The sequence below is a fragment of the Oncorhynchus gorbuscha genome, linkage group LG14, assembly GCF_021184085.1.
Source record: "Oncorhynchus gorbuscha isolate QuinsamMale2020 ecotype Even-year linkage group LG14, OgorEven_v1.0, whole genome shotgun sequence".
NCBI lineage: Eukaryota > Metazoa > Chordata > Actinopteri > Salmoniformes > Salmonidae > Oncorhynchus > Oncorhynchus gorbuscha.
In genome coordinates this window covers 62,338,514-62,351,928 of record NC_060186.1, presented here as the reverse complement: position 1 = coordinate 62,351,928, position 13,415 = coordinate 62,338,514, and the positions used below count along the sequence as shown (strand labels likewise).

At 48.4% G+C, this 13,415-nt stretch overlaps 1 protein-coding gene across 1 annotated transcript in view; it reads left to right on the top strand.

Moving 5' to 3' along the window:
• Positions 1-13,415, top strand: part of fndc1 (fibronectin type III domain containing 1) — a 105,373-nt gene that overhangs the window by 83,372 nt on the left and 8,586 nt on the right. Inside the window, exons 16-17 of the mRNA XM_046299183.1 lie at positions 9,068-9,304; positions 11,273-11,381. Of these exons, the coding sequence (XP_046155139.1) occupies positions 9,068-9,304; positions 11,273-11,381 (346 nt within the window). The remainder of the gene's footprint in view (positions 1-9,067; positions 9,305-11,272; positions 11,382-13,415) is intronic.

Sequence of the window (13,415 nt, the reverse complement as noted above, 5' to 3'; positions counted from 1 at the left end):
AACCCAAATACAAAGAGCATATTTTCATCATAATAATTAAGCCTAGGCCTACTCAGACAGAACAGGACTGGTTCTTTTCTAGGTTTCTTCCAAGGTTCCAGCCTTTCTAGGGAGTTTTTCCTAGCCACCGTGCTTCTACACCTGCATTGCTTGCTGTTTGGGGTTTTAGGCCGGGTTTCTGTACAGCACTTTGTGACATCGGCTGATGTAAAAGAGGCTTTATAAATACATTTGATTGATTGAATGATACTCACCAAACAGAAGTTGTGGTCTTAGTTCATCACCATGCAGTGTTCAATGTAGTGTTTCAATTGATCACTCCTTGAGAATAACTGTGATGTGAGATGCGCATCACTTCGCACTGAAATAATAAATAATAGCATTTTGTCTGCTAAATTAACAGAACAAGGATATGCCATTGCACAACCATACAAGTAGACACCACTGCTGAGGTTACTACCTTTTTGCCTTACGTTCGGGGAGCCGACAGAGAGTATTCGAGGAGGAGGGTCCCGGAAGGAGATATACTACAATCATACGAAGTGGATTGTGTCCCACTATAAAATATAATCAGATGATATTACGATTTCAATAAATGGATCTTAAATGGCATATGAATATAAACTCATCAAAAAAGAAATGTCCTTTTTCAAGAGCCTGTCTTTCAAAGATATTCGTAAAAATCCAAATAACTTCACAGATCTTCATTGTAAAGGGTTTAAACACTGTTTCCCGTGCATGTTCAATGAACCATAAACAATTAATGAAAATGGACACTACAGAGGCCTTTCTACTGACTGAAAAACACCAAAAGAAAGATTCCCAGGGTCCCTGCGTGAACGTGCCTTAGGCATTCTGCAAGGAGGCATGAGGACTTCAGATGTGCCTAGGGAAATATATTGCAATGTCCGTACTGTGAGAAGCCTAAGACAGCGCTACAGGGAGACAGGACGGACAGCTGATCGTCCTCGCAGTGGCAGACCACGTGTAACAACAACTGCACTGGATCGGTAGATCCGAACATCACAGGTACAGGATGTCACATGACAATAAATGGCATTCTGCAAGGAGGCATGAGGACTTCAGGTGCTAGGGAAATAAATTGCAATGTCCGCTGTGAGAAGCCTAAGACAGCTGTGAGACAGGGAGACATGGGACAGCTGATCGATCCGGAACATCACAGGTACAGTGGCACAACAACAACTGCCTGAGTTACACCAGGAACGCACAATCCCTCCATCAGCGCTCAGACTGTCCGCAATAGGCTGAGAGAGGCTGGACTGAGGGCATGCAGGCCTGTTGTAAGACAGGTAGGTCCTCACCAGACATCACCGGCAACAACATCACCTATGGGCACAAACTCACCGTCGCTGGACCAGACAGGACTAGCAAAAAGTGCTCTTCACTGACGAGTCAAGGTTTTGTCTCACCAGGGGTGATGGTCGTGCCATTCCCCACAGAAATGTCCGGGAATTTGCAGGTGCGTTGGTGGAAAAGTGGGGTAATAACTCACAGTAAGAACTTAGAACATGTTAGAACATGTTTTTTCCATTGCAGGCCTTGCCTTTCTGTTCTATAAACATATATACATTGAACAAAAATATAAATACAACATAGAAAGTGTTGGTCCCATGTTTCATGAACTGAAAGATCCCAGAAATGTTCCATATTCACAAAAAGCTTATTTCTCACAAATACATTTTGTGCACAAATTTGTTTACGTCCCTGTTAGTGAGCATTTCTCCTTTGTCAAGATAATCCATCCACCAGACAGGTGTGGCGTTTAAAGAAGCTGATTAAACACCATGATCATTACACGGGTGCACCTTCTGCTGGGGACAATAAAAGGCCACTCTAAGATGTGCAGTTTTGTCACACAAAACAATACCACAGATGTCTCAAGTATTGAGGGAGCATGACACTGGTATGCTGACTGCAGGGAGGTCCACCAGAGCTGTTGCCAGATAATTGAGTGTTTATATCTCTACCATAAGCCACCTCCAAAGTTGGAGAATTTAGTAGTATGTTCAACTGGCCTCACATTGCAGACCATGGATCGCCACATCCGGCTTCTTCACCTGATGAAACTGAGTATTTCTGTCTGTAATAAAGCTCTTTTGCGGGGGAAAACTCAGTCTGATTGGCTGGCCTGGCTCTCAAATGGGTGGGCCTATGCCATCCCAAGGCCACCCATCGCTAATTAATTAATTAAAATTAACTGATTTCCTTATATGAACTGTAACTCAGTAAAATCGTTGAAATTATTGCAAGTTGTGTTTATATTTTTGTTCAGTATATTTTCCTATTACTCAAAAAAATAAACATGCAAGTACTTGAACAGTCAACAAATGTCAAATACCCATTCCTACATTCTTAGAAGAAAGGGTTCCAAAAGGGTTCTTCGGCTGTCCCTCTGTGGAAAGGGTCCTACATGGATCCCAAAATGGTTCTACCTGAAACCAAAAAGGGTTCTTCAAGGGTTATCCTACGGAGCCACCCGAAGAACCATTTAGGTTCTAGATAGCACCTATTTCTTCTAAGAGTGTACTGAGGACACAGAAAGCTGTGAAGTCAGCTGAGGCCAGTGAGTGTTCTGAAGCGTCCCGCTGTCTAATGTGCTTACTTTGATCTCCCCCTGTCTCCTCCATCCACTCCTCTGGCTGGAAAAACACGCTGAAACCCCCCCACAAAACATGAATATAAACAACACCTCTAATCCCCCCCATCACCCTCTCCCTCCTCTTGTCTCTAATAAAGGAGCCTCTTTGTGATCTTTGGGCTCATAATGATGATGCGTACATTCCTGCTGAGTCACCAGAGAGCGCCACTCACTCAATCTCACTCAATCTCCCATGTGACTGTGTAGATGTGGCATGGTTGGACAGTACCCTAACCAACAGGTCCCAGTAACAGCAGTGTTAGCTGGTATTGTTCACTATGAGGACCTCAGTTTGGAATGTGTCTGGGTCATTGGAATGCCTTGGATTCAGGGTTACGAGTTAGACAGTACCACCAATTGGAAATGAATTGCTTCCAATTGTTTGGTTGGTGCATGATGCTTGCAACACCATAGCCATGTACAATGAATATGCTGTAGGCCTATGTGTTGACAGCTTTGGGGAAAAGTCTGTTAATTGACCATATTATTACAATGTTATTACAAGCTTGATGCTCCACCATCATTTGCCCCTGATCCAGGTCTTCTAATCCAGTTAAACCGTTTCTGTGACGAACCTGTGAGCCAAGGCCGGCCGCCACACAGCAAACACATCTGAAGCTCATTACATCCATGAAAGAAATCCAGAATGAAATAGAATAAAAATAGCAGTGAAATAATGAAATAATATGAAACCCGCTGATATCAGCAGTGAGAGGAGAGGTCCCTGTTGGCCTGACACAGAGACATCCTCTCTCATATTTATTAGTTTAATATTTCAGATCCAACACCACAGCCAGCTTCCTGACACGTCCACCATTCTTCTATATAGCTCTCTCTCTCTCTCTCTCTCTCTCTCTCTCTCTCTCTCTCTCTCTCTCTCTCTCTCTCTCTCTCTCTCTCTCTCTCTCTCTCTCTCTCTCTCTCTCTCTCTCTCTCTCTCTCTCTCTCTCTCTCTCTCTCTGTCTGTCTGTCTGTGTCTGTCTGTGTCTGTCTGTGTCTGTCTGTCTCTGATGTGATAGCTGCTGCTCATGTAGATCTGTTTATCAAAGGGTTGGTCAAGCCTCCCAAAGACAGCAGAAAAATGCAGGATAGGAAACTGTACATTTGACCCACCATGTCAACTGTACTGGCGCCAGCCAAAGGGCCTTGGGTTCCTCTGCATAGACAGACACGTGGTCAAGCAGTGTGTTATCTGAAGACTCATACAGAGCTTGTTATGTGTGTCTATGGAGTGTTACAAAAGGGAATACAATTATAAGCACTACATCACATTTTAGGGAAGACTCAGATGTAGACAGTGTCGAAGTAACAAAAGTTTATTACTAGAATGGGGGCAGTCAAAACGACAGATCAAGGGCAAGCAGAGGTTAGTAATCAAGATCAGAGTCCAAAAGGTCCAGAACGGCCAATAATCCAGTGTTTAAAAAAATAATTCACCAGGTAGGCTAGTTGAGAACAAATTCCCATTTACAACTGAAACCTGGCCAAAATAAAGCCAAACAGTGAGACACAGACAACAACACTGAGTTACACATGGAATAAAAAAACATACAGTCAATAACACAATAGAGAGAAAAAAGTCTATATACAGTGTGTGCAAATAAGGTAAGATAAGAGAGGTAAGGCAACAAATAGGTCATGGCAGTGAAATAATTACAATTTAGCAGTTAAACACTGGAGTGATTGATGTGCAGAAGATGAATGTGCAAGTAGAGAAACTGGGGTGCAAAGGAGCAACAAAATAAATAACAGTGTGGGGGTGAGGTAGTTGGATGGGCTATTTACAAATGGGCTATGTACAGGTGCAGTGATCTGTGAGCTGCTCTGACAGCTGGAGCTTAAAGTTAGTGAGGGAGATATGAGTCTCCAGCTTCAGTGATTTTTGCAATTTGTTCCAGTCACTGGCAGCAGATAACTGGAAGGAAAGGCGGCCAAAGTAGGAATTGGCTTTGGGGGTGACCAGTGAAATATACCTTCTGGAGCGTGTGCTACGGGTGGGTGCTGCTATGGTGACCAGTGAGCTGAGATAAGGCGGAGCTTTACCTAGCAAAGACTTATAGGTGACCTGGAGCCAGTGGGTTTGGCGACGAATATGAAGCGAGGGCCAGCCAACCAGACCATACAGGTCGCAGTGGTGGGTAATATATGGGGCTTTGGTGACAAAACGGATGGCACTGTGATAGACTGCATCCAATTTGTTAAGTAGAGTGTTGGACGCTATTTTGTAAATGATATTGCCGAAGTCAAGGATCGGCAGGATAGTCAGTTTTACGAGGGTATGTTTGGCAGCATGAGTGAAGGAGGCTTTGTTGGCCCTTCTTTGCTTTAGTGTCCAAAGAAGGGCCAGAAGAAGAACAGAATGGTGTTGTTTGCGTAGAGATGATCAGAGAATCACCAGTAGCAAGAGCAACATCATTGATGTATACAGAGAAGAGTCGGCCCGAGAATTGAACCCTGTGGCACCCCCATAGAGACTGCCAGAGGTACGGACAACAGGCCCTCCAATTTGACACACTGAACTCTATCTGAGAATTAGTTTGTGAACCAGGCGAGGCAGTCATTTGAGAAACCAAGGCTGTTGAGTCTGCTGATAAGAATGTGGTAATTGACAGAGTCGAAAGCCTTGGCCAGGTCGATGAATACAGCTGCACTGTGTTGTCTCTTATCGATGGCGGTTATGATATAATTTAGGACCTTGAGCATGGCTGAGGTGCACCCATGACCAATGGGATTTGAAACGGTCGGTGACCTGTTTGCTAACTTGGCTTTTGAAGACCTTAGAAAGGCAGGCTAGGATAGATATAGGTCTATAGCAGTTTGGGTCTAGAGTGTCTCCCCATTTGAAGAGGGGGATGACTGTGGCAGCTTTCCAATCTTTGGGGATCTCAGACCATACGAAAGAGAGGTTGAACAGGCTAGTAATAGGGGTTGCAACAGTTTCGGCTGATACTTTTTAGAAAGAGAGGGTCCAGATTGTCTAGCCCTGCTGATTTGTAGGGGTCCAGATTTTGCAGCTCTTTCAGAACATCAACTATCTGAATTTTTGTGAAGGACAAGTGGGGGAGGCTTGTGCAAGTTGCTGTGGGAGGTGCAGGGCTATTGACCAGGGTAGGGGTGGCCAGGCTTATTGAAATTCTCAATTTTTGTGAATTTATCGGTGGTGACAGTGTTTCTTAGCCTCAGTGCAGTGGGCAGCTGGGAGGAGGTGCTCTTATTCTCCATGCTTGCTTCGGGACAGAGACGTTAGCCAGGAGAAGCCAATCGGATAGCAGCTAGCGAGCTGTGATGATCCAAGTAAAGAGGTTCAGAGCTTGCAGTAGGAATCCGGTGATGGAGAAAAAATGGATAATAAAAATATATAATAAGATACATATAAATATATATATACACTGGATACGACAAGACAATGACAAAAGATCCCTGTCTGCTACGCCATCTTGAGAAAAAAAAAGTGTAGTGTGACAAGGTACAGAACGGCAGGCAGGCTCAGGGTCAGGGCAGGCAGAATGGTCAAACCTGGGAAAGCTAGAAAACAGGAACTAGAATCCGGCAGGAGCAAGGAGGATAGACATGTTCAGATAGGTGGTCCTGTAGCTCAGTTGGTAGAGCATGGTGCTTGTAACGCCAGGGTAGTGGGTTCGATCCCCGGGACCACCCATACGTAGAATGTATGCACACATGACTGTAAGTCGCTTTGGATAAAAGCGTCTGCTAAATGGCATATATTATTATTATATTAGAAAAAAATAAGATACCATGTGGAAACAGACACTTGTATACATATAGAAGAGAACATACAAGGACAGACACATCAGTGTATGTGAAGACTGTATAGACCAGAGCCATATATGTCCAGATGTGTGTCTGTAAGGACAGTATTAGATTAAGTTGAAATGAGTACAACTCTATTGACTTCTAAAAAGTGTCTGAAAAAAGGAGACGAGAAGCCGGTGAGGACAGTGACACGTGTGGCCCTATTGGCTTGTGCCTCTGGCTGTGTCTGTGCCAAGTCATGTGGTGAGGAGTCCAGCCAGATGTCCATTCCCATCGGCAGCCCAATCAGGCTGGGAATTCTGGGAGTTCTGCAAGTGTTCACAGCTGTGTATGGATCCATCTGGCACTAGCTCCCACTGACACAGAGAACGAGGGAAATACAGACAGACACAGACAGAGAATCACCCAAAGTGGAGGAAAGAAGGGACTGGAGGTCTCACACGACCCGTTATACTACTCAAAAACACCCAGTCTTACTTCTCCTGAACTCCTGACTAACAGAGAGACTCTCATGGACTGGCTTCTAAACACAATAGATTGTTGCCAAATATTGTCATATGAGACTTTATTGTCCACCAGCAGATGTTACAACATTGCCTTCTTGTATCAACAAAATTGTTTTAGTGTTCGGTAAAGATGTAGTCCAACGAAAACCGGTGCTCCCAAAGGTTTCTTGATTGGAGCGTAAAACCAGCAACAATGTAACATAACTGATCAACCACCTTCCTGCTTTCCCATCCCATCCCCCCTCCCTGCCATCCCCCTCCACTCCCATCCCTCCCTGCCATCCCCCTCCACTCCCTTCCCTCCCTGCCATCCCCCTCCACTCCCTTCCCTCCCTGCCATCCCCTCCACTCCCTTCCCTCCCTGCCATCCCCCTCCACTCCCTTCCCTCCCTGCCATCCCCCTCCACTCCCATCCCTCCCTGCCATCCCCGTCCACTCCCATCCCTCCCTGCCATCCCCCTCCACTCCCATCCCTCCCTGCCATCCCCCTCCACTCCCATCCCTCCCTGCCATCCCCGTCCACTCCCATCCCTCCCTGCCATCCCCCTCCACTCCCTTCCCTCCCTGCCATCCCCCTCCACTCCCATCCCTCCCTGCCATCCCCCTCCACTCCCTTCCCTCCCTGCCATCCCCTCCACTCCCTTCCCTCCCTGCCATCCCCCTCCACTCCCTTCCCTCCCTGCCATCCCCTCCACTCCCTTCCCTCCCTGCCATCCCCCTCCACTCCCTTCCCTCCCTGCCATCCCCCTCCACTCCCTTCCCTCCCTGCCATCCCCCTCCCTGCCATCCCCCTCCACTCCCATCCCTCCCTGCCATCCCCCTCCACTCCCTTCCCTCCCTGCCATCCCCCTCCACTCCCTTCCTTCCCTCCCTGCCATCCCCCTCCACTCCCTTCCCTCCCTGCCATCCCCCTCCACTCCCATCCCTCCCTGCCATCCCCCTCCACTCCCATCCCTCCCTGCCATCCCCGTCCTCTCCCATCCCTCCCTGCCATCCCCCTCCACTCCCTTCCCTCCCTGCCATCCCCCTCCACTCCCATCTCTCCCTGCCATCCCCCTCCACTCCCATCCCTCCCTGCCATCCCCGTCCACTCCCATCCCTCCCTGCCATCCCCCTCCACTCCCATCCCTCCCTGCCATCCCCCTCCACTCCCATCCCTCCCTGCCATCCCCCTCCACTCCCTTCCCTCCCTGCCATCCCCCTCCCCCCACTCCCATCCCTCCACTCCCTTCCCTCCCTGCCATCCCCCTCCACTCCCATCCCTCCCTGCCATCCCCCTCCACTCCCATCCCTCCCTGCCATCCCCCTCCACTCCCATCCCTCCCTGCCATCCCCCTCCACTCCCATCCCTCCCTGCCATCCACCCTCCACTCCCATCCCTCCCTGCCATCCCCCTCCACTCCCATCCCTCCCTGCCATCCCCTCCACTCCCTTCCCTCCCTGCCATCCCCCTCCACTCCCTTCCCTCCGTGCCATCCCCCTCCACTCCCATCCCTCCACTCCCATCCCTCCCTCCCATCCACCCTCCCTCCCATCCCTCCACTCCCATCCCTCCCTGCCATCCCCCTCCACTCCCTTCCCTCCCTGCCATCCCCCTCCACTCCCATCCCTCCCTGCCATCCCCCTCCACTCCCTTCCCTCCCTGCCATCCCCCTCCACTCCCTTCCCTCCCTGCCATCCCCCTCCACTCCCATCCCTCCACTCCCATCCCCCTCCCTGCCATCCCCCTCCACTCCCATCCCTCCCTGCCATCCCCCTCCACTCCCATCCCTCCCTGCCATCCACCCTCCACTCCCATCCCTCCCTGCCATCCCCCTCCACTCCCATCCCTCCCTGCCATCCCCCTCCACTCCCATCCCTCCCTGCCATCCCCCTCCACTCCCATCCCTCCCTGCCATCCCCCTCCACTCCCATCCCTCCCTGCCACCCCCTCCACTCCCATCCCTCCCTGCCACCCCCTCCACTCCCATCCCTCCCTGCCATCCCTCTCCACTCCCATCCCTACACTCCCATCCCTCCCTGCCATTTTCCTCCACTCCCATCCCTCCCTGCCATCCCCCTCCACTCCCATCCCTCCACTCCCATCCCTCCCTGTCAACCCCCCCTCCATTGCCATCCCTCCCTACAGCTCCATACGTGAACTTCATCCAGAAGGATCCGGGTGCTCCGTGCTCACTGACGGAGGCTCTGGAATACCTCCAGGTGGACGTCTTGGAGAACCTGTTCAAGAAAGACAGCCTGGCCTCCAATCAGAAACAGCCGCCCAAAAACAAGCCCCACAACATCACCGTGGTCGCCATGGAAGGCTGTCACTCGTTTGTCATCCTGGACTGGGCCATCCCCCTGAAGGACGACATGGTGTCAGGTGAGTGGACTGGACTGGGCCATCCCACTAAAGGACGACATGGTGTCAGGTGAGTGGACTGGACTGGGCCATCTCACTAAAGGACGACATGGTGTCAGGGGAGTGGACTGGACTGGGCCATCCCCCTGGAGGACGACATGGTGTCAGGGGAGTGGACTGGACTGGGCCATCCCCCTGAAGGACGACATGGTGTCAGGTGAGTGGACTGGACTGGGCCATCCCACTAAAGGACGACATGGTGTCAGGTGAGTGGACTGGACTGGGCCATCCCACTAAAGGACGACATGGTGTCAGGTGAGTGGACTGGACTGGGCCATCTCACTAAAGGACGACATGGTGTCAGGGGAGTGGACTGGACTGGGCCATCCCCCTGGAGGACGACATGGTGTCAGGGGAGTGGACTGGACTGGGCCATCCCCCTGAAGGACGACATGGTGTCAGGTGAGTGGACTGGACTGGGCCATCCCACTAAAGGACGACATGGTGTCAGGTGAGTGGACTGGACTGGGCCATCCCACTAAAGGACGACATGGTGTCAGGGGAGTGGACTGGACTGGGCCACCTCACTAAAGGACGGTATGGTGTCAGGTGAGTGGACTGGACTGGGCCATCCCACTAAAGGACGGTATGCTGTCAGGTGAGTGGACTGGACTGGGCCATCCCACTAAAGGACGACATGGTGTCAGGTGAGTGGACTGGACTGGGCCATCTCACTAAAGGACGACATGGTGTCAGGTGAGTGGACTGGACTGGGCCATCCCCCTGAAGGACGACATGGTGTCAGGTGAGTGGACTGGACTGGGCCATCCCACTAAAGGACGGTATGCTGTCAGGGGAGTGGACCACAATGTCACGCAGGGTGACTAGCAACTTGCTAGTCCTGTAAATACAATGTAAGTGTCAAGAGTATTCTGTCAGTGCTTCAGGCAGTTAGTGTGCACTTAGTCTGACTTCAACTTTTCTTTCCTGACCCATTTGTTGTGCTTCTCAAAGGATCATAGCTGGTCAGCAGAAATAATCTACCTGGTTGTTGATGTACTAGTGAGCTGCTAGTTAGATTTTAGGGACTCGCCCGACCCCGATGTTTTAGACATCACAGAGTTTTGATTACTGTAAAGGTGGCTGTTCTTGACCACCCCCTCTCTCCACACCCCTATCACTTCCTTTCCGATCTCGCTCTTTCTCTCTCATGTGGTTTTCCAGATGTGTTGCAAATTGTGTTAATTATCCCCTCTCCTCTTCATCTGTCTCTCATTCACATTGTTTAGTATAATCACTGGGATATTTGTTATCATATACTACAGTTCCTGTCTTCTCTCAGTTATCAGTAAAATTATCAGAGGAAAGAAAGAGAGGGAGAGAGATAGCTGGGGTTAGAGAAAATTAAAGGAGGAGAGGAGGAGAAGAAGTGAGTGACAGGCTGCAATAGTGGGAGAGAAAGAGGGAACAACATAATCTTGAGCCAGCTGTGTTGTCCTTGCTTCAGCAGAAATATTAGGTCCTAAAACATTCAATAGGAACACATCGTGGCTTGATGTGGCGGGAAGCGGTGGGCCTGGCACTCGTAGAGCTTCCACTGGCTGAGTGGCATGATCTGAACATTCCATGAACTCTCGACTCACACACTGGCCTGGGGCTTTATGTCAGATTACCCTCCTGTGTGTGTGAGAGAGCAAAAAGAAGAGGTGAGAAACAGAGAGGCTCGGTATGGGTAGTGGTTGGCAGATCCACAATGTGACTTACGGAGGCTATCTCTAGTTTAAAACCACTGATACCTTTACAATTAGTTGTGATTGTTGTCCTGGCTCCACTCACTCTCCTCTAAAATGAAAATCTTTCCTCTGAAACCTCAGACCACACTAACAAGATGGCCACCTCTTTCTTAAACTTCAAAATGGATCTGTCTCTCTTCTGTAATTTCTCATGACTTTTGCCCCCTGACCCTTGCCATGTGTGTGACCCCTGCAGGCTACATGGTCCACAGCGCCTCATATGATGACATCCTCAACAACAGGTGGTCCTCCAGCGCTTCCAGCGGCACACACTTGGCTGTAGAGAACCTCAAACCCAACTCCAGGTGAGAATATGCTCTGTTTGTGTGTGTGTGTGTGTGTGTGTGTGTGTGTGTGTGTGTGTGTGTGTGTGTGTGTGTGTGTGTGTGTGTGTGTGTGTGTGTGTGTGTGTGTGTGTGTGTGTGTGTGTGTGTGTGTGTGTGTGTGTGTGTGTGTGTGTGTGTGTGTTGTGTATTCAATGTTCAAACTCTGGGTATAATCTTATGTGAGGGACCGGGTACACAAACAAAAGATTTGAGAGATTTTACGGGTCATAGTTTCTATACCGATTTGTGCGCAGTCTGTGCAGGTGTTTGGCTGCGTGGTTGCATCTGTGTGTAAGTGTTTATAGCTACAGGGTATTGGAACGTGTGTTTAAATGATTATTGTTCCCGGTAGGTCTCAGTGATGTTAGAGATGCGTACACTTTATCTGTGTGTAATTCTATGGTTGTGTATTTACAGTTGTGATATCAGGCCCAGTCAGAGACCAGCAAAGCGTGGTATTGTAATGCGTATTTAAGGTAATAAGCCCTCAGACTGACGTAAATCAGAGCTGACTGGATAGAGGCAGGTTTGAAAACACGTTGAAATCACCCTGAAAACAACGTGCTGAGATACTCCACTGAGACTCACACAGGAATGTACATAGAGCAGACACCAGCGCCACACACACACACACACACACACACACACACACACACACACACACACACACACACACACACACACACACACACACACACACACACACACACACACACACACACACACACACACACACACACACACACACACAGATAAAACACGTGGCACTGTTATGATGTAGGGCTGTGTTCCTTATGGTTTACAGGTTGCATCTTTCTAAAGATGCGTATGAAAACATACGCTTCTTTAGTTAAGTTCTCATGGCTGGGGGGGTAGTACTGAGTAGCTTGGATGAACAAGGTGCCCAGAGTAAACTGCCTGCTACTCAGGCCTAGAAGCTAGATAGCCTAGAATATTTGGATAGAAAACACTCTGAAGTTTGTTTGAATGATGTCTGTAAGTATAACAGAACTCAAATGGCAGGCAAACACCTGAGAAAAAAATCCAACCAGGAAGTGGGAAATCTGAGGTTTGAAGTTTTTCAGCTCATTGCCTATTGAATATACAGTGTCTATGCGGTCATATTGCACTTCCTAAGGCTTCCACTAGATGTCAACCGTCTTTAGAACCTTGTTTCAGGCTGCTACTGTGAAGGAGGGGGGAATGAGAGCTCTTTCAATCAGGTGTCTGCCGTGACCTGATCACGTGCACTCCCGTGAGAGGTAGCTGCGTTCCTTTTCCTTTCTAAAGACAAAGGAATTCTCCGGTTGAAACATTATTGAAGATTTATGTTAAACGATATAAAGATTGATTCTGTATATCGTTTGACATGTTTCTACAAACTGTAATGGAATTTTTTACTTTTCATCTGACCAGCGCGTCTTGAATTTTTATTTGTGAACTCAAGGCGGGAACAAAACGGAGGTATTTGGACATAAATTATGGACTTTATCGAACAAAACAAACATTTATTGTGGAACTGCGATTCCTGTGAGTGCATTCTGATGAAGATCATCAACGGTAAGTGAATATTTATAACGCTTGTTTTTGTGTCTGAGCGCTGTACTCAGATTATTGCATGGTATGCTTTTTCGGTAAAGCTTTTTTGAAATCTAACACAGCAATGCATTAAGGAGAAGTTTATCTAAAGTTCCATGCATAACACTTGTATTTTATCAACATTTATGATGAATATTTCTGTAAAATGATGTGGCTCTCTGCAAAATCACTGGATGTTTTGGAAGCAAAACATTACTGAACGTAACGCGCAAATGTAAACTGAGGTTTTGGATATAAATATGAACTTTATTGAACAAAACATACATGTATTGTGTATCTTGAAGTCCTATGAGTGTCACCTGATGAAGATCATCAAAGGTTAGTTATTCATTTTATCTCTATTTCTGCTTTTTGTGACTCCTCTCTTTGGCTGGAAAATGGCTGTGTTTTTCTGTGACTAGGTACTGACCTAAC